Genomic DNA, 20,543 nt, shown 5'->3' on the forward strand with positions numbered 1-20,543 from the left:
TTTCACAATATACGCATTCAAACAGCTATAGTGCAAACTTTATACGTTAGTTGTAATTAGTACTAATTAATCATAAAGCCGCAAAAAACAACGAACCGTATATGTTTTTGAACAATTTTTGGAGTGTATACCAAATATAGAATAGTACTTGCAAAATTAGCGTACATATTTCAGTACGGTTAAACTCATCATTCTTATATCTCTGTGATCTTATGAGTATGGTCACACACATGTAATTATAGTGCTTTGGCACCACCAAACCGTTTGGCGCCAACATTTGTTTTATGACTTGATGATAATGACTTTCTTTAAGGTGGCTGCACGGCCTGTAGTTTTGGGAATATCCTCTGTTTTGATGTAAAATAAAATACAATTACTAGCATGTGGCACCAAGGGCTTCAAGACACCAACCGCCATAAGGCATGGTACTTGGTCATGCCTGTTTGCAATGTGCCCTTGCAATTTGAACCACATCACCAGTCTCTCTCTCTCTCTCTCTCTCTCTCTCTCTCTCTATCTCTCTCTCTCTCTCTCTCTCTCTCATTTAAAGAAGGGAGGCATCAGAGTTTGATACAACTAAAATCATATAAATGTACGTCATCATTTTTCTGTAATATGAAAGGTATGAAAACAATGGATGCTAGTAAACGATAAAATTAAAATAATGCCGTTTATTTTATAGCATAAAATTCCTAGATTTATTTTGAGAACTTTTTATTACATTTTTCCAGTTTAAATCGTAAATAAAATCAAAGACCGCATACAAAAAAGAACGTTCTCCCCTTTTCTTAAACGGAAGATAAATTCGGTTATAAATATCAATAAGAAAAAAATTAATAATGTATGCCCCAAAATTCACCAGGAATAACTTGGGTAACTTGGAATTTAGCACCAAAATCATAAAAAAGTAATTGTTTGAATTACTTCCAAATTCGTACCGATAGGTCTTGAATATAGATCACAGTTATGTCCAATGAGATCATCATCATTATAATGCCCCACCCAATTCATACAACTCAGCGATCTATGGATTTTATCTGGTCAGCAATCTCGATCACCGCCCCCGGGGGTGCTATCCGTGCGCCGGGGCCGTGCGTGGGTCTCATACTGGCCAAGACAGATCTGGGTTAAATCTGGAACAAGTTCCCTCCGGTGTTAAATCGACACGAAAAATTCCCATCTGGTTAAATTAAGCTTCACCACATTCAAACATTAAACGGTCAATATGGGGCGATTGTGTTGTAATCATTTAGATAGTGACAGTGTGTGGCGTAACTCAAACATACCTAACTCCTACATAACCATGATAACCGTTTGACTTAGTGGCCGCTAACGGGTCTGGTGGCACTGTCTGATTTATAAATCTATTTTTTAAAGTTCCCGTCCCTCATTCAATCAAAATAGAAATATTATTACATTAATTAAACTTTCCAGGAACCACGCTTAGGAAATTACACGTGACTATAGCAGTCTGACCCAGCAATCGTTTAATTATTTCAACATCTTGAGAACTCCACCCCATTTGGGTAAATCCCCTCCATATGCGTTGTATTACATTGAAGAATAAAAAACCGCCAATGACCGGGCAGGATGACAGTTATTCTCTCTGCAATTAATCAAAGATCAAAACATATTAACTTTCAATTTCAGGAAGTTGAATTCAATATTTGATTGAATGGTTAATAAACTTCTCAAAATCTCAACTCCATTAAAAAAATCAACATAATTAGTCTATGCAAAAAGATGAATGAAAAATATTTAAATCCAATAACACCTGAAGGAAAAGATGATCTCTGAAATGTGCCTTTCTCAAAATCATGATGTGTTTAGGGTGGGGGCGATAAAATTCATCCTGATTACTTATTTATTCATGAGATATTTTAACCCAGAACATGGGTTCTTCATACTGAAACTATTTTTTTTTTAAGTAAGAAATTCAGCCGCTGACCAAGAAGAACTGATAGACATACAGATTAGTTAGCTGGACAGCTAATACCCAGAATACTGAATTCACAGGCCAATGAACCATAGGAATATTCTTTGGGAAGCTGAGCTCATATTCCTATTACATGTATTTTTACACTAAAATCCAATGAAAAAAATATTATTTTGGTAAATAAACTCTTGGCATGTTTATTCTTACCAATCCATAGAGAATACAATAACTATGTATTTATAATCTGATTTAGAACTATCTTTTCTTTTATTATGGTGATACCATGTTTCCAGATTAACCACACCTGCCAAAAAATAAATAAGGAAAGACCCACTTTTCTGACCACAAAACATACATTTTAATAAACAATTAAAAAGAAATCTAGGACGGAATGATGTACAGATCAAAAAGGCAATAACTTTATCTCTAATCAGGTCAATAAATAATTCCCTATTTTTATCACGTCAGTAAATAATTCCTTAATGTTCACAGAGAAATGAAACAGATCACATGACCAGGCGGTCCTCTTCAAGTACTGCAGGGGGCTGCTCCCCATAGACCCCTCCACCTCCTAGGCCTCCACTCAGCCCCCCGGACAGCTCGAAGCAGTGGCGCTTACACTCCAGTAGCCGCTCCACGTCCTTCCACATCTTCATCTGGCGGAGACTTGGGCCATGGTTCTCACGGACGGTCTTCTGCTGCTCCCTTAGACCCTTACCAAGGTTTTCCTGCTCCTGAACCTTCCTCTGGTACAGCTCCCTGCAAATTAATTACAGTTGTTACAGTAATAGTAAACATACTGTTAGAATTACAGCTCCCTGTAAATTTATTACAGTTGTTACAGTAATGGTAAATGTACTGTTAGAATTACAGCTCCTTGTAGTTACAGTAATTGTAAAGGTACTGTCAGAATAAAAGTTCCCTGTAAATTGATTACAGTTACTACAGTCCTGGTAAATGTACTGTCCCTGTAAATTGATTACAGTAATTAATGTCATGGCAAATGTACTGTTAGAATTACAGCGCCCTGTAAATTGATTAGTAATTACAGTTAAGGTAAATATACTTTTAGAATTACTGCTCCCTGTAATTGATTACAGTAATTTCATAGTGAACACAATGTTAAAATCACTGCTCCCTGTAAATTGATTACTATAATTACAATTATTACATGTACAGCAATAGTGAATGCAATGTTAGAATTACAAGTCCCTGCAAATTGAATACAGTTTACATGTACATGTATTACATTTATCACAGCAATAATGAACACAAGGTTTAAAGTACAAATTTTTGCAAAATGATTACAGGGATTACTGCAATAATGAATGCAATGTCAGAATCACTGCTCCTTGTAAAATTACAGTAATTACAAGAAAAGTGAATGCAATTTAAGAATAAAACATCTCTGTTATTTAATTGTTAGAAATATAGATCCATACAAACAGATTAACAGCAATGGTGTGGGAACATACTTCCTACCCCTTAAATAGTTTTCTTTTTTACAGTACATGTTGTTATTTATAAAACAAACAATTACAGAATCCTGTAGAAAGTTTCACATTACCTACCATTCTGAGAGTCTAATACAATACAGCCATCATCAACACTCTCTTTAAATTCTTTTAAAATTGATACCAGTTACAAATTTGAAAAATTCATTGCAGATGATTTAGGCACCTATATCATTTTAAGAATCTCTGATTATTATTTAAAAAATATTAATTAAACAGACACCTATTCAAAGAAAACAATACAGAAATATTTTTCAGATGAAATTCCAAGAATATATATAATCTTCTCATTGTTGTAAAATGCTGTGGTTTTGAAAACTATTCTATCTCTGGTTCAGTAGTATAACCAGTAACTACATTTAGAAGGTCATGGCAAATGATAAGGTACCTTTATCTAATTGATAATCAATTATCACAAAAAATAATTAAACAGATGCCTATTCAAAGAAAACAATCTCTTCTTGATATTTTCCGAATGAAATTCAAGTAATTCCCTGAATGTTCGCATATGTATGCTACCTCTGGTTATGAAATGCTGTGGTTTTGAAAACAATTACACCTCTGTGGTTAAGTTGATTCATTTTAATGAAAGGCAAGGCAATAATTCAAAGTTGCATGGCAAGCTCTAGAACTTGTTATGAAACACACCTAAAAAGCTTGTTGACAAAAACAACTCTGTGGTTACGAGGTATTTGAATCAAATATGGGGCATCAAAATGGTCATTTTTATGATTCTGGAAATCTCAATTTCTAACCAAATTCAGTGCCACAAGAAAATGACAGATTCTCAGAGAACAGCTATGTATGGGTCACATTTTTCTAGTTTTGGGATGAAAAGAAATTAAAGGATCTATTTTTAGATCATTTAACAGTATAGGAACAAATAATTTTACGTTTGTATGCTAACAGTAGTTCCCTCTGTTTGAATTGTGTTTCCATTTCTTTAAAAACATAGTATAGAGTTTTAGAGAAGATTTAATTCTGCATTTGTTTATGTAGTGATAAAAAATTCTCAGTTAACGAATATTAACCTGAATTACAAAATGCTCAACTTTTGCCAAAGGTTTCTGATTTTACCCCAAGATAGTGTGGTTTAAGGGGTATAAAATAGGACTGGGAATGAAGCTGTCTTCAAAGTAAACAAACAAAATCCGGCAGTTACCGGACCATTATTTAAGAAAAGACATGAAGAAGAGGACTGCTGGTGTAACCTCTATGCTCACCTGAAGGTCTTCTTGCGAGCGTATGGGTCGGCCGAGGTGTAAGCCTTCATCTCGTCAGCCACCTTCTTCTGTTGGATCTCAACCATCTGCATCATACAGTGGAGGTAGTGGTAGCGCGACTCCTCCTGGGAACACTCCTCATGGTAGGCCCGCACCTCCTGTAGGACAGAAAACTTTTATGTCAAGGCAACTCATTTCCTGTGTATCACACAGTGGCATACAATTAAGGGAACATGGCACGAGCTTGTCTTTATAGTAAAGCAATACTGAATATAGGTAATACTGTATACGATAGTCCCTTGTTGCACTACAACCATACTTACCAGGGCTCTGCATTTGTGAGCTTGTGAAATGGTCAGAAACCATTTTGATGCATACTAATATTTGAATAAACCTGTTCGAATTTTGTTGCCAAACAAAATATAATCATAAAGAATGTGAGTGTTTCCTAAATACCAGTATTTCTATAAAACTCCCTTCTCGTTAACATTCATCACCCCAAAACTTTTTTGTGACAAGTTATGTACTACTGGTCAACTGTATGATATATTTCAAAATTTACAAGCTTATGTTACTTTTTTTTCTACAAAAAATAATGGAGATGAGCAATCTAAATAGCTCAATCACCGAGTAACAAATGTGCCCAGACTATTGATGACCTAACTAAACTTCAGAAACCAGTCCATCAAACCATCACCTACTGTAACCACAGCATGAACTGCAGCAAACCCCCTCTTCCCCACTGCCACAAACCTACTAATCATTTGGAAATTTATGGCTGACCCAAGACTTAGAAGCCAGTAGAACTTGGTACTGTCTCAGCCACAAAAGAACTTGGTTGGATTAATGGTGACACCAATTGATTGGGGGGACAAAGCCATCAGTGACCGACCCTACCTGTTCCAGTTTGGCCATGTTACTCTCCAGTCCGGCAGCGGCGGTGTCATACGCCTGCTTCTTCTCTGCATGCTTGTTGGTCAGTTCCTGCAAATACAATAGAACTTGATTATAATTCATATGCTTGATGATGATTTTCCCACAATCCAAATTGATTACATCCAGTGTACCATGTACATGTAATACAGATGGCTTGATCAACTTAAAATATGAAAATTCTGTCAAATCATTTTAAGAATTTCTTAAGAAGGAATTTGGGGGGGATCATCTTATTATTAGAATGTGCCATAAATAATACATGTACATACATATACATGCATGATCATAAAATTCCTGACAGTCTCAGACTCTTAATTAATATGTGAGACAAATATACAAGTATATAATAACCAGTATGTTATCATAATTTATTCCATGCATTTAAATCACCATTCTGCAAGAAATTTTCATTATTAAATCTATCAGACATCAACAAAGAACCATTATTCAACTTCTTCAATGTATTGCTTCTGTTCCTTTACAAAAGATAAATATACGCCCCTTCAAGATTTTTAAGGTGTATATTTGAGTTGAGGTACATGTAGATACATGTGTTTTGACAAACAATATTAAAAGCAAATTCTGGATTTTTTTTTACCCTCAATCTTTAAAGTCAATAAACAGAAAAGACCACAGGAACTTTATCATCTTTTTTCTGGGTTTTATGAGCCAGGGTGATTTATGTTTGGGTTTAAGGTACATATAAACATGGGTCATAGGCCACACATTTTCTTTCTGAACATTGTTAAAGAAAAGGACCAAATAAATGAAAATTGTGTTTATGCCCTTGCAATTCAAAGCAACATGCAAACATCCAGAAATAAAAAGGTTTTTTTCCATGTAGAGGACAACATAAAAATGTCCACTCAGGTATATAGAATTCATGTAGATGATTTGTAAGAGTATTTTTATTCCTGACTGCATGGCCTCCAATGGACGAAGGGACTGGGTATAATGGATGATATTTCATAAAACGAGAGGACAAACAAGCAAAGGTACATCAAAGCAGCACGTTTTTCTATCACCAAAACAATAAACTGGTCCCCAGACAACTATACTTTCATTGGTTTGAGTGAGACTAACGAACTTCAGTAAATGTCACTATCTTACATATTCATGAGAGGTTTATATTCCTGATGACACACAAACATGGTAATATCAAATCAGATCAGCATGAAGTCTACACAATGGCCCCCTCTCAATGAATATTTTATGGAAAACAAGAGAAGAATACTGATTAATGTCAGCACAAATTATTTTCCACTTTAAAAATAGATCTTTGTTCTATTTCCTGAATGTCTCATGATGAATGAATAACCCCCCCCTCCAATGTACAATTTGCAGTGTTGTTCATTCATTCATCCTCAATACCCTCTACATCCAAGAATGGGATTGGAGGTCATTTAATAAAAAAAAATAGCTATAATTTGATCTGAAAATTTTATTTTTCCATTTTAAATGTTTTATCTTGAGCATTTCTTATGCAAAACTAAAATTTGTAAATCAGCTGTCAAGGAAAACTGTGGATTCATAAAATATTCGTGGGGGCCAATTTTCAGGGATTGCTTAAGGTGGAATGGGAAATCTCTATGTTGTGATTTACTATTATCCAAATAAAATCAAGCGTAAGTTTTATAAGAGGTTTCTTTCCCAAAATTGTCACCTAACAGCGTAGCGCAGTGGGTTAGAGGATTCACTACGAATACATAAGTCATGAGTTGGAATCCAGCGGAGCATTTTAAAATTTTTACCTTTCAAAAAAATTTTTAAACATATTTTTTCATTAAATATTCTAAAATTTGAAAATTCAAAACAGGTGAAACTATTTCAATCATAATGTACTTTAATCCACATTATTATTGACAGATGTCTCAAATCACCTAAATTATACATGTTTGTGGGAATGAAATTTCGTGAACTGTCTTATACCTACAAAAAAGAAATATGACTTTATAGCCCTAATTTATTAATTCGTGGAGGATGTTAATTCATGGATGAGAGGTACCATCGAATTCCACGAAAATTGAGCCACCACACAATCTAATGATTCCACAGTAAGCTCTGAAGCTCACTTTAAAACTTGAAATTTTTTAGAGCATATCACGACCATTTTCATCGTAAATAATGTAATTTCAATAAATCATATCCAACTCCTTTGAAATTGTCAAGTATATTTATAACACATTATTTTAACTCTCAATCTCATTTTATATTTTCCAGACTCTGAGCATCAGCATACTAGTCTCTCTCTCTTTCTCTTTCTCTCTCTGATAAAATTAACAATCTCTAGTTCTCCTCTCTTGATAATAAATTAATCTTTTCTTTTTCTGTGTTTAAAAACTTGTAAAATATTCTCTACCTGAGCCCTCTGTCTCACCAACATATCTCATTGTTTAACTATCTTTACAAAGGTCCTCCATTTCATCATTATATCTCATTATTACGCTATCTCTGCATGAGCTTTCTATCAAATCAATGCATTTCATTGCTATCAGTGCCTTTTATTGCTAAACTATAACTTAGCACTATACTTCATCAATATATCTCAACAATGTAAACTATTTATTTCTAAGGCCTTTGTCATATCAATGTATCTCACTTTTAGACTATCATTATCTTACTCTGTCTCAGACATATATGTATGTCAATATTAGACAATGCCTACCTGAGCCCCTTGTCTTACCAAATTATATGTACCGGTATGTCAATATCAAACTATGCAAACGACTCATCAATATGCTATCCCGACCTGAGCCCTCTGGCTCATCAATATATCTCATTGTTATTCTATGCCTATCTAAGTCCTCTATATCATCAATATTCTATGCCTACATGAGCCCTTTGTCTCATCAATATATATCATTGTTATTCCATGCCTACCTGAGCCTTCTGTCTCATTGGTCTCAGCTCTTTGATGATGGGGGCCAGCGAGTTCTTTTTATTGGCTATGGTTCGTGTAAGTCGCTGGACCATGTCGGAGATGTCCTCCAGGGTCTTCCCTTTCCTCTCGTCCAGTTCGCTCTTGACTGCGGACACCTTCTCTAGTTCCTCCTGAGTCTGGCGGTACCCAGTTACTCCTTTCTTGTTCTCAACAGCCTCCTGTAAATAAAACAAAACAAATTCACTCATGTTCTGGTGTGTAACTTCATAGCAGTCACTTTAATTTAAAATGAATCTGACAATTTTATATTTTGAATGTAATCATTTGCAAAGTAATGGGGTTGCATGATAGCTAATCTCTCTGCCATTATGAGATTTTACAAGGATACTTTGGAGAAAACTCTATGAACCACAGCCAACTGACCAGACTTCTAGTGATGAACTCATCCTTCTGACGTAGGATCTGCTCGGTACGAGACAGCACTCCCAGCTCGGCTCTGATCTCGGCAATCTCCTGTCTCTTCTTCTTGTAGATGGTACTCTTACTCCTCAGTTTGTTAACATATCTCTTGAACTGTAACAAAAAGTTACCAAAGATAAAGCTCTCTTGAGAACTTTAATTTTTGGGGCAAGAAATGTATAATACCACATGTATTCCTTTTAAATGGGGCTAAAAAAAAGGAGCTGAATGATCATTTCTTTTTAACCATAACTACGTTATGCCATACCAGGGTATCTAAAATGGGGTGAAATAAAATTAGAGGAAAATGTAAATGCATATGCATTCTCTCAAATTGTTTGAGACATCTAAAGTTTTTTATTGGATAAAAAGCCAAATTGCTTTAAAAAACTGAATACAAAGAATTTACACAAAAATTAACAAGATTTGCAAAAGGGAATAATTCAATTTTTATACATGTATTTAAACAAATTAATCTATTCCCCTTTTCAATGTGGCAATAAAATTAATAAATGTGGCAGCACTTGACCACATGGGATTTGCCTGAGTGAGAAACAAAACTTTGATTTTGTTGGCTTTATTTAACTTACATCTTCTCCCTTCAGGACCTCACCACCCCCTGCTTCTTTAGCAATTTCACGTTTCTGCTCCAAATCCATGGACATCTTGTGATACATATCTCGGACATCTCGGAAGTTAGTCAGAGCTCCTTCCTTCTTCCCGGCGATTATAGCAGCCTAGGAAAAGCAAAAACATGTTTATCAGGAGTTTATTTGGTGTTTTTCAAGAAAAATTTAAATGATCTCATCTTACTGTTAGTATTGAAAAGAAACAAGCATTCATATGTTTAAAGTCATTATTTGGTCAGTGTTGACTTTCATTCAAAACCTCCTTACACAACTTTTACGGTCACTTGTAGAGACTAAGATATTTTTTAATACCAGGCATGGTCTTACCTGTTGCTTGAACAAGGCCGACTTGTTATCAGTGGGGTCTTCTGTCCGCAGTTTCTTCTCCACAAGTTGTTTAATCTCCTCTGTCAGATCAGTGATCTGCAATCAAACAAAATCCCACAAATTGAAAGAGTAATACTGTATACATGTACAGGTATATAAAGAAGATGTTACAGTACAATAACATGGCCATAAAAAAATAAGGCTTTACACTCAATATCCAAGTGGGAAAACAATTGTGGTCAAGAAATATTCATTAAACAGAACAAATGTCTTACTACTTAAATTATTAGACAACAGGATTTACTAAATTTCGTGATAACATTAGTTTTATTAAGAAAATATTACAGATTTGAAAATGTAATAACACGCAGAATCTATTGCTCCTAAAATTATAAGGGAAATTCTTTAAAAATAATGCTGCATGCAGATGTTTTATTTTTACTGCAAGATTTTAAAAGGGGAATAACTCAATTTGATTTTTTAGGGGGGCTTAAAATTGAAAATTTCAGTTTATTTCCCTTCTTAAAATGGCAATTCAAATATCCAATTTAGCAGCATTTGACACAAAGCAGCAATGCTCAAAGAAACAATCAATAATTCCTTATTCTTTAAAAAAAAAAAGAAAAAGGACAATGCAATAACAATGCAACATGTGGTGTAATACAATGTTAAGAGAAGTGGTAACAATGTATTGTGTTCGGTGTAATGTGGTGCAGTAACAATCCAATGTGTGTGATGTTCTGTGGTGTACTGCGGTGTACTGCCATGTGGTGCTGTACCTGTTCATGGAGCTTATCCAGGTCAGACTGACCCATGGCTGGTTCAGCCACCACCTTTTGTAGGTTGAGCAGGATCTTCCTCTGCTGGGCCATCTCCTTGGGCATCTTCTCTGTCACTATGTACTTGTTGGTGTGGGTCTCCTCCTCCAGCCTCTGTAGCATCACTACAACATACAACAAACACACATAGATATAATGAAGGGGTGAAGTAAATATTTTTTAAAACTACAAGCTTTTATCAAAAAGATAAATGAAAATCCAGCATTTTTGTATTTTTACAATTACTCAACAATTATATCATGTCTTCATACAATTTTACATGTACAATATACATATACAATACTTTTGCAACAATAATACACAAACAATTATCTTCCCTGTTACAGGTTGTGAGAGAAGGTAGATCGAAACTATCATTAAATTCTATAAGAATGTTTGACTGCCTGTATGACAAAAACTCACCTTCAGGGTTAGCCCCTACTGCGGCTTGTCTGGTGTCATTTAGCTGAGACTGAAGTCGCCGAATTCTCTGATCTTCATGTTGAATCTAATGTAAGGAGACAGGGCAAAACCATTAAAGTCAAAGCCAAGTCAAAATATCAAGAGTAATTGTAAAAGGAGATGATTCTCACAAAGCAAACTTTGTATATAATTTATATGTAAGTAAACATAAAATATTTAAAATTAAATGATAACCAAAACAACATATGCATTTTAAACACTGACATTTCTGCTTTTGCTTTTGTTGACTCCACAGAACTTACCAGTGTGGACTGTTCTTGTCGCTGTTCAGCAAGCTTCTTTTCGCGGTCTCGTTCCAGTCGTAAATTTCTGGCCACATTCATCATGGTGGTTGAATTGGGATGAGACTCCACCTATTGAAAAGATGATAATTCATTATGCATATGCTAGTATATCTTTTCATTATCAAATAGTACAAAAAAATAACACGATACTGTGCGATTATAGTCCTCTTATTTTGATGAAATTTTTGTAAAGGTATTCTATAAAATTTCAACTTTTTAAATTTGAGTTTAAACCATCAGTAGCACACACCAATTTGTATTTTTGGTGAATGTCTTCAATTTTTTCAAATCAATAGCCATGATTATGTACCTTTCTTTTGAGCCTTTCAACACGCTTAATCAATTGCTCTTTCTCGTCCTCCATGTTGGAGATGTCTTTCTTGATTTCTCCGGTGTTATAGCCAGCATTCTTTAATCCTTCAGCCTCTTTGTGTAGATCTTTGAACTGATCCATAGACTCTTCATACTGTTAAAGACAAAACATTACCCTTAGTTATCACTTTTTGGTCATAAATAATCCTCTTTTCTAACAAATACATCAAAAGTTTTGGATTCTCAATAGTACACGGTAAATCATGATAAAGTAGATGCACAATCTAACTGTAGATTCCTAATTAAATGCGAGGGATTAATTTCCGAGTAATATCAGGAGAAACAACCATCGCAGATTATAAAATCTCGCTTTTATTTTTTAGACAGTTTTGAACTATTGGAAATTTTAGCAAAAAATTAGTAATTGCTATTTTATATTCTATTCTCTCGATTTGATGCAAAGCAGCGGAATCACGAAATTAAGTACTTGTGTTGCATATATGACTAAAAGGTCATTTTTGTATCAGTAAAAACAGTTCAAAATGTACCTGAGCATAGAGATCTGGGATGGGGTCCTCCGCCATGATCTCTGGGGGGACGTCCACCTTCACCAGAAACCGAGCCAGATGGGCCCTTTTCTGGAGGTCTGGAATGCGTTTCAGCAGCCATTCAAGTATAGGGTAGATGACTAACTTATCACCCTGCACTAGGCCACTTCGGAATATTTGTCTGCAATCACACAAGTGAAATAAAATACATGTCTAATAAAACACAAAACACACCCATATTTGTAAATTGGAAATATGTTTCCATCATGGAATACAGTATATCATCAGATTTTCTTTTCTAGTTCATACCTAGCCTGATGTTGAAAAACTATTGAAAAAGGTACTTACACATCTCTGAAAAAAGAAAATTAGAATTTGTTAAGGGACATATAAATGGAAATTAACATGTATTTTCATACTAATATCATATATGGAAGTCGAGAAAACGGCTAAGGATATTTAAGTTGGACCTTGCTTGAACACTTACTCAGTTGGAGGTTTGTATTTCAGGATTCTCAAGGTGTTAAACATCCGAACTGCAGTCTGATCAGGGGCTTCTTCTCGGATATCAACTTTTTGCTACAAGGTTTAAATAATAAATTAGTCATATTGTCATACATTTTCAGCAATGTATAATTTACCTATCAAAACATAAACAATATGAGGCGACATATCAACAACTTAATAATTGATACCTACAAAGAAGAATTTAACTTTTTTAATGATTGATCTATTACTTATAAAGTACACTTTGGACTGAGTAGACTCTCTGTTATCTAACTACTAGTATATTAATATCAAAACATATCTTTCATGCAATTTGATAATTCAAAAACTTATCCAATCATCTGGACATGAACACTACCGTAATGTATACCATAATGTATTGCAACATCATGTCTACATGATTTTATTCATACATATTTCACATAATTTGATACCTTTGGGTCAATAACACTCATAACATCTGTCAGAACTTGCAGGAGTTGTAATGGTTCCAGGGAGTCAAATGAAATCAAGTTGTAGGTCTTGCTGAATGGCTCTTTGGCCAATTCCTGGATAATGTACTTTAATTGTTCACTCATTTTTCTTTATTTACCAGCTAGAAAAAATCTGTAAAAAAGAAAAATAAATAAAATGCAATAATCAACATCCATCTCAGGCAAGAATACACAGATAGTTCAGACCATCATTTGTTTCAAAATCATATTACCGTTATTTAACCTTTGGAGTAGTCCAAAATATCTGATTACCTGGCTTTTTATAAAAAATAATAAGTAAAGATACAAAATGTTTGTCTTTGTATATGACTGCAGATAATCAAATCCTATTTGTCCAGTGTCTGTCAATTATAGTTACAGATCCTATTAAGAAAAAAATACACAATTAAGAAGGGGGATCGAGATGACCGAGCCCCATTGGCTGATCAAAAGTTCGGCACCAATCATCTCTCTTTTGTTTACAGCTTTACAAGCTTTCGACTAAAAATGCCATGTTGCTGTTATTAGATATTTGTTTTTTGCGTCTGCTGATTGTATGAAAAAAGGGTAATGTTTTAAAATCAAAATTTAATATTCTATTTCATGAAATTTACTTTTTGAGAAACATGTAATAAGTAACAATATAATACCAAAATTTGTTGATATACATTATTTTAAAAGAGAGTAAATATCTTTTTTGAAAATTTCATGTTCGTATTTTTCTATGATTTATATTGGTAACCACAAGACGCCTTACGTTACTATGGGGTTTACATTTGGAAAAAAATAAATAAGTGTTAAAAAAACATTTAAAAATCATCAGACCCGAAAACTTTTTACTTCTGCAACAGAAAACTTTCATATCTTACTAAGTAATACCTGTTAGAGTCTTACAATTCATAACAATGATCTGCTTTCTGAAAATATGCAAGTGTCCCGGATATTGAAATATCGCAATTCCGATCCCGATATCAATTCTTTTAACTTCGGAATCGAAATCTCATTTTTATATTGAACGTGTACTTCCTGCTGCAACGAAAATGAAATCTCAGGTAGTTTAATGCTTTTTGGGATCTTTTATCTATATGAATTTAAAATACTTAAAATTTTTAAAAACTATATTTTTCAATCTTACGATCTTATTTTTTTTTCAACAATGTTGGTGACAGATTTGACCAAAACGACATCAATAATATAGAGGGTACCGGTTGACATATGGAGAAATATGCACACATTTTTCTTAAAATTGTTTTCAATACAGATCAGTGTCCAATCCTTAATTAAATTAAAAGGGTGTATGCTACGTTTTAAGATAAACTACGTTCACGGGAATCGTTAATCACATTTGTAAAGGTGGCAGAGAATAGTTTTTTTTTGTCAAGGAAATGTGAATCAGATCACAGGAGTCGGCGATTTTATCAATTTCTTGAAAATAAATGAGAAACAGGCAAAATCCTACCTGTGAGCTTCGTGAGCATAGCGAGTGAAGCGACAGGATGGCAACGAGTTTTCTAGATTTTCTTTATTTTGCTATCCAACCGATATTGAACACCAGACATCAACTCCGTGATGTTATCAATTCCTTGCATTTATTTCCCTAACATTATCCTTCAAAATCATTTTAAATCCACTTCTGCACATCTCGATCTTAAAGAGCGGTCATTGCCAAAAAAAAATAGAATCGCCGACTCCTGTGATCAGATTTAACAAGTGCTCATAATTAATTTAGTGGATATTTAAATTCGCTAAGATTTGTTTGCATGCAGGGGACATATGATCCTGACTCTTGCAAATTTTTAAACATATCAGAATAAAACATGCAAAAATAATTAAATTAAATATAGCACTAAATAGAATAGCCAGAGATTACCTCAAAATTTTCTGAAAAATTGCCCTCTTTTTACATTTTAACAGGTCGAGCAGCATGCTCCAATACCAAGCAACTGCCTTAAAACACCATAGAATTTTTTTAACTTAATGTATATCCATGCAAATAATCACCAATTAATAGGAGGTCAATCACCTTCTTTTTTCGATTGACATTTCGTGTTCTGAACCCACCCATCAAGCACCAAAGAACCCACTGAAGCTATGATCTATTATATTTTCTTTGGCAAGTCTCTTAGTCTTACAATATTGATATCAAAAGATTCAAAATATGTATTAAAAATGCGAGAGCCATTCACCTTACAAGTCAGTCACCTTTGCCAAGAAATGGTTTTTTTTATTCTACCTAGAAATTGCTAGAATATTGAAAGCAACTTCAAGGCAAAATCTTTTTTTCTGTAGATATTCAAATATTGAAAACAATTTTTTTTTTGGAAAAATCAGACATCCTTTGTCTATTAAAAATTCCAGAAAATGTTTCCAATGCAAAATTTAAAAGATGTGCTATTGTATGTGTAGAGTTATATAAGGTGTGCAAAAAAAATCAACTCTTTTTCTTATTTATAGCATCTGCTGTTTTTCTGAACTTCTAGAACCCCCACTTGTTTAGAATTAACATCTAGTCTTTGGGCAAAGTTTGTATTGGTTACACTAATCACTTGAGTGCCCATTGATTATGAATGGAAAAATATAATTTGTAGTTATTTTGTTCTAGAATGAAAAAAATCAAGATTGGGAAAGAAAAGTCATAATTTAAAAGTTTGTACTCCTCCACTAGAGGAAAAAAATACTGGTATAAAAAAAATCAATTACCGTAAAAGTAAGAATTGTAAATATTGTACTTTTTCTCCTAGAGCACCTTCAAAATGTGTCTAAAATTTGTGTATAATTTCAAGTTCTCTTAGGCAGAGAAGTCTACCTTTTGATGAGTTCTCCCAGAGAACTTTTACTGTTGTCCCTGACCTACTAAATGTGTACAAGTTCATCAAGGTCAGAGAGCACATGTGAGCAAGCTGTCATGATACCTTTAAACTTGTACATTTTGTAACTCTTAGGATTATATAGGAATGTATTTCAAATTCATGTAATTATGTATATTGTTTTGGCAGTTATTGATTATTAGTCATGTGGAGAGGGCAGCAAAAAAGTCTCCCTGCCTGTCAAAATGTAGTTCAGATAATGATCAACTATCTCCTAAAGAATACAAAACTTTAAATGTCAAGGATGAGCATCAATTGGAGCACAGCTTGATAAGCTATCTGGTGTTGGTGAAAAAAAAGTTATTTTATGTGTACTACTTCTCTTCATGTTACAAATTCTGTACAAATTCTTCAATACAACTGTGTCAAATTCCTTGTTTTCTTTATGATCAGAATGGAGAGGAGGTTGAGAAAGATCCCAAGGTTTGAACCTGTTAATTCAATGCATGCCTTGTTTGTTGGTGACAGAAATTAGTGTTTTCATGAGCCACATAATTATTTGACTCTATGATACAAGGGTTACATTATTAGTTAGGTTCAATAGAGCAAGATACAACTTTTGAAGGGCTAGGTTACAAAGTGATATATGATGCATGCAAAGTGGATGTAAGCTATCATAAAATGCAGAATTTTCATCCTGCTTTTTCGCCTCACTGTGATGTCATATTTGTAAAACTATTGGACATGGAAGTTAAAAAAAAATCCAACAGAGTCTTGGACAATTGACAGCTAAAACTTAAAGTCAGCGACATTTTATATACACTATTAAGCTTGGTGTTGTACAAATATTATACCCATATACAAATGTATTTTCCTCTCTAATGAAATTTATTTCAATCACAAAATATATTTTTTTTTCAGATTCCAGTGTAGTTTACTTAAGCATTTGAAGAAAATTTAAAAAAAATGGGGAAATTTTAAGCAAGATTTAAAAATCTCATAAATTGTTTTGATGTATTGTGCTATTTGTTCTTGACTTGTATTGACATTTCATGGCAAAGTTTACAGAATGACCACCCCTCCCAGCACATAATAATGTACCTTTATTAGCCCCATTATTACCTTACATACATGTACAATGTATGTAGGAAACTATTTTGCAGTGTGGAATTTTAAATTGATTTTATTATTATCATGGCAATTACTGATTATTGTTTCTGACTGGAGAGAGTGCAGGAGAAACAGAAAGGGAATATTTATTTTAATGTTTTGTTTCGGCAGTGGAAAATCGACGAGAAGCCAGTGAAAATTGACAAATGGGACTCAGCTGCCGTTAAGAATGCACTGGATGATGCTGCCAAAAAGGTGAAGTTAAACATTTACAGCAATGTTGGGGAAAGTGGTTCGATTGTTCGGAAAGTCAGTGCTAACGAACCTTTTGTAAAAATTCAATTTACTGCTTTTCTGTTGAAGCAGATTACTGGAAAGCAGATTATTATGCAACTGAGTTGAATCTGCTAAACATCAACAGGAAATGTGTTATTGTAGTAACAAGTACTTTTCAAATGATCTTAAGGCATTCTGGTAAAGTGTTGAACTGAATTTCGAACGCAATTAGAGAAGTAATTTTCCATTTGCTTTATTCTTCCCTCAGGTGATGAAGGAGAAGTTTGGGTACGTGGAATCCCACAAGCTGATGGACATGCGCCTGCTGATCTGTACGGTGGCCGTCGGATTCTCACTGTTTGCACTAATTTGGGACTTCCTGCGACCCTTCCCTGAATCTCGTCCTGTTCTCATCATGTGTGTCCTATCGTATCCTTTATACTCAAACCAACACTTTATCAAGAAATATTCGAAAAAATTTATTCATCAGTGTCATCCAGAAAGAAGTACATGTAATAGAAATTAAAAAAATGTCTTTTTTATCCCCCCCCCCAAAAAAGATAAATATAATTCAGTCACCATTTGTAGTAATGACTTGATTTAGCAAAATGAAAACTTACCTGACACCTGATTGATTGCCCCATTTCCTTTATATTTATTATGCATGGATACCAGTTATGCGCAGATCTAGAAGTGTTTTTTTGGGGGGTGGGGGTTCTGTTGGACTGCCCCCCCTTTAAAATTCAATTTCAATAGTAAATTTACCTAGTCTTGGACCCCCCCCCCCCCCCGTCCTTGGTAAAAATCATGATAACCCAACCACCAAACCCATCCCCTTGGAAAATATTTTTGGATTCACAAATGAAGATGTTTGTGGATGTTTAAAGTGTTAAAAATCTAAAGGGATATTAATGAATAATTAATATTTGCATAAATATTAAAGGTGAATAAGTTTTAGTGTGAAATTTGAAAGGAAAGTTTAAAGAACATTAAAGACGGAATTTGACTTCTTACATGATTCATGATACCTAAAAATATTGTTCAAAAAATACTTTTGTATCAATATTTACATGTATATGTATGGTTCACTCATATACTGTATACAGGAAGATATATACCCGGTATTCACCCCCTTTTTATTTTTGCACCTTTTGCCCTCATTGTCAGCAGGGGGGGGGGGGGGGGGGGGAATAAAGACTGGATGAAATCCAATGTCTCAAATAATCTCTCTTTAAACACAACTTTATCTGGGGGAATTCAACACGGGGCAAAATAGTTTGCAAGTAATATGGGGCGAAAATAAGACAGGGCGAAAATAACCCTGTATACAGCATAACATGAATCCGTTTTGATACACATGTCAGTTGTTAAGCTGGTGGGTACACTTGTGTGGATGTTGTTGTTCCTTAGCCTGGGTGTAGATACTTTGTGTTGATGGGGGTCCTGACAGTGTACACCACCTACGTAGAGAAGGGGATTTTCCTGGTGGCCCTACAGAAGGACGAAGCTGGAATAGATCCTGACAATAAGTGGGAGCTAGCCTCCATGCTAAAGAAGTAAGACTATCTCTCTGAATTTACTCTGTGTGGTTTTCTTTTCTACTGTGTACACATGCTTGTCCTTTGTACAAAATTTAAATATGAAGAGAAAAAACTGATAATTGTCTATAACAGACTAATACTATAGGGAAGAATTGTACATCGTTTTGCTTGGATTTTGTAGATATGATGACATGTACCACCTTAGCATGACTTTCATTGACGGCAAAACTGGAATCAAAAGAACAAAAGAGTTTTCAAAATGTGTTTCCAGCTACTTTGATGAGAAAGGAACATTATGCTTTGATTTATTCGAGCCGGAAATCAGACTTCTTCAAAACAAGATTTCTGCCGAGGACAAGAAGAATTAAATTATTTAGATCTAATGATCATTTGAACTTTGGAGATATTGCAAATGCCATTCGGCTTTACAATAGGCAATATATATTTTCCTTTTGATCACCTGTCTGTGTTTTACTGTGTATTGTTGTGAGAGCTGAAGTGAGTTGCCTGTCTGAATAGTGGTGCTACTTGTTGGGTAGTTGGGAATACTTTTCATTGTGACTTTCCTTATCATAATTCTGTATGTTGTGAGTCAGTGTGAGGGGTGTATATGAGCTGAATGTTGATTTAATACAGTGACATCTTCAAGTAGAGTTATCATGATGTGTAAATCTCATGACCTATTGAATGAATAGTTCAATTAAAATCTACATTTGTGTCTTTGAATTGTTATTGTTTCTTTATTCTAACTTAGTATTCTTGATAGATTCCTGTCTCCCCCCCCCCCAACGGAAATCCACCCTTTTTATCTTAATTTGTAGCTTATTATTAATATTAGGTGTTCAGTTTCCATTGAAATGTAAAGGGGACAATGTACACATTAAAACTCGTTTTATTCAAATACAAAGATTACGGATATAGCGAATTTGCGGCTAGGCATCAATAATGAATGTTAATATATGTCCCAGTAAAATCCTTATATATAAATCCATGGAAAATCACCGCATAATTATAAAGATCAAGAGTTTAATTAAGATATTCACTGTTCACGAAGCAATTTTTGTTGATACTTTGAAGGATCACTTTTATTGGGTTTTGGAAATGGACTTTGATATAACTACAACATAACTATGCACTTGTTGTTTAAATCATCATTTAGAATTATAACCAAGCAGTGTTTGGGCTTAATGAAAATTTTCAAAGAAATCTAGGCAAAGATGTTCGATTTTATAGTAGAAAATGCTGGATATGAATTCAGGTTTGTTCGGTGCTTCGGTGCCATTATAAATCATGTACAAGTGATGTTACATGTACTTCAACAGAGCAGGTCTAATTAAGGGAGTTACGGAAAAATTCAGGCAAGCACTCCTGAGCGCCCGTTTTGCTGATGTCTAGATCAAGGTGGGGGCACAGGGACATCGTATCCGCTCTACACTCGATGACATATATATAAATTTCTGATGTCACGACGTGTATATC

At 34.3% G+C, this 20,543-nt stretch overlaps 2 protein-coding genes and 1 long non-coding RNA gene across 4 annotated transcripts; 1 reads left to right on the forward strand and 2 right to left on the reverse strand.

Moving 5' to 3' along the window:
• Positions 1–2,270: 2,270 nt before the first annotated feature.
• On the reverse strand, positions 2,271–12,525 carry LOC105341194 (intraflagellar transport protein 81 homolog). The gene is made up of 12 exons (XM_066068361.1): positions 12,351–12,525; positions 11,801–11,956; positions 11,449–11,559; positions 11,147–11,231; positions 10,685–10,848; positions 9,906–10,001; positions 9,540–9,686; positions 8,914–9,063; positions 8,490–8,708; positions 5,571–5,657; positions 4,674–4,831; positions 2,271–2,695 (listed from the first exon to the last, which is right to left on the reverse strand). The coding sequence occupies exons 1-12, from the start codon at positions 12,384–12,386 to the stop codon at positions 2,443–2,445; spliced, it is 1,662 nt and encodes a 553-aa protein (XP_065924433.1). The 5' UTR covers positions 12,387–12,525; the 3' UTR covers positions 2,271–2,442.
• An 899-nt stretch (positions 12,526–13,424) lies between these two features.
• On the reverse strand, positions 13,425–14,272 carry LOC136270538 (uncharacterized). Its single transcript, XR_010708290.1, has 3 exons — positions 14,210–14,272; positions 13,604–13,714; positions 13,425–13,463 (listed from the first exon to the last, which is right to left on the reverse strand). It is a non-coding gene; the product is annotated as an uncharacterized lncRNA (long non-coding RNA).
• Positions 14,273–14,277: 5 nt separating this feature from the next.
• Positions 14,278–19,784, forward strand: LOC105341192 (signal peptidase complex subunit 2). 2 transcript variants are annotated; one of them, XM_011447558.4, is made up of 6 exons: positions 14,278–14,382; positions 16,591–16,620; positions 17,419–17,502; positions 17,792–17,952; positions 18,945–19,079; positions 19,246–19,784. In XM_011447558.4, exons 1-6 carry the CDS (start codon positions 14,371–14,373, stop codon positions 19,430–19,432), a joined length of 609 nt encoding a protein of 202 aa, XP_011445860.3. In that variant the 5' UTR covers positions 14,278–14,370; the 3' UTR covers positions 19,433–19,784. The 2 variants fall into 2 exon arrangements, with proteins under 2 accessions (XP_011445860.3, XP_011445862.3); XM_011447560.4 differs by lacking the exon at positions 16,591–16,620 and having other exon boundaries at positions 14,312–14,382.
• Positions 19,785–20,543: the final 759 nt, after the last annotated feature.

This window comes from Magallana gigas, chromosome 8 (genome assembly GCF_963853765.1).
Source record: "Magallana gigas chromosome 8, xbMagGiga1.1, whole genome shotgun sequence".
NCBI classification, from domain to species: Eukaryota; Metazoa; Mollusca; class Bivalvia; order Ostreida; family Ostreidae; genus Magallana; species Magallana gigas.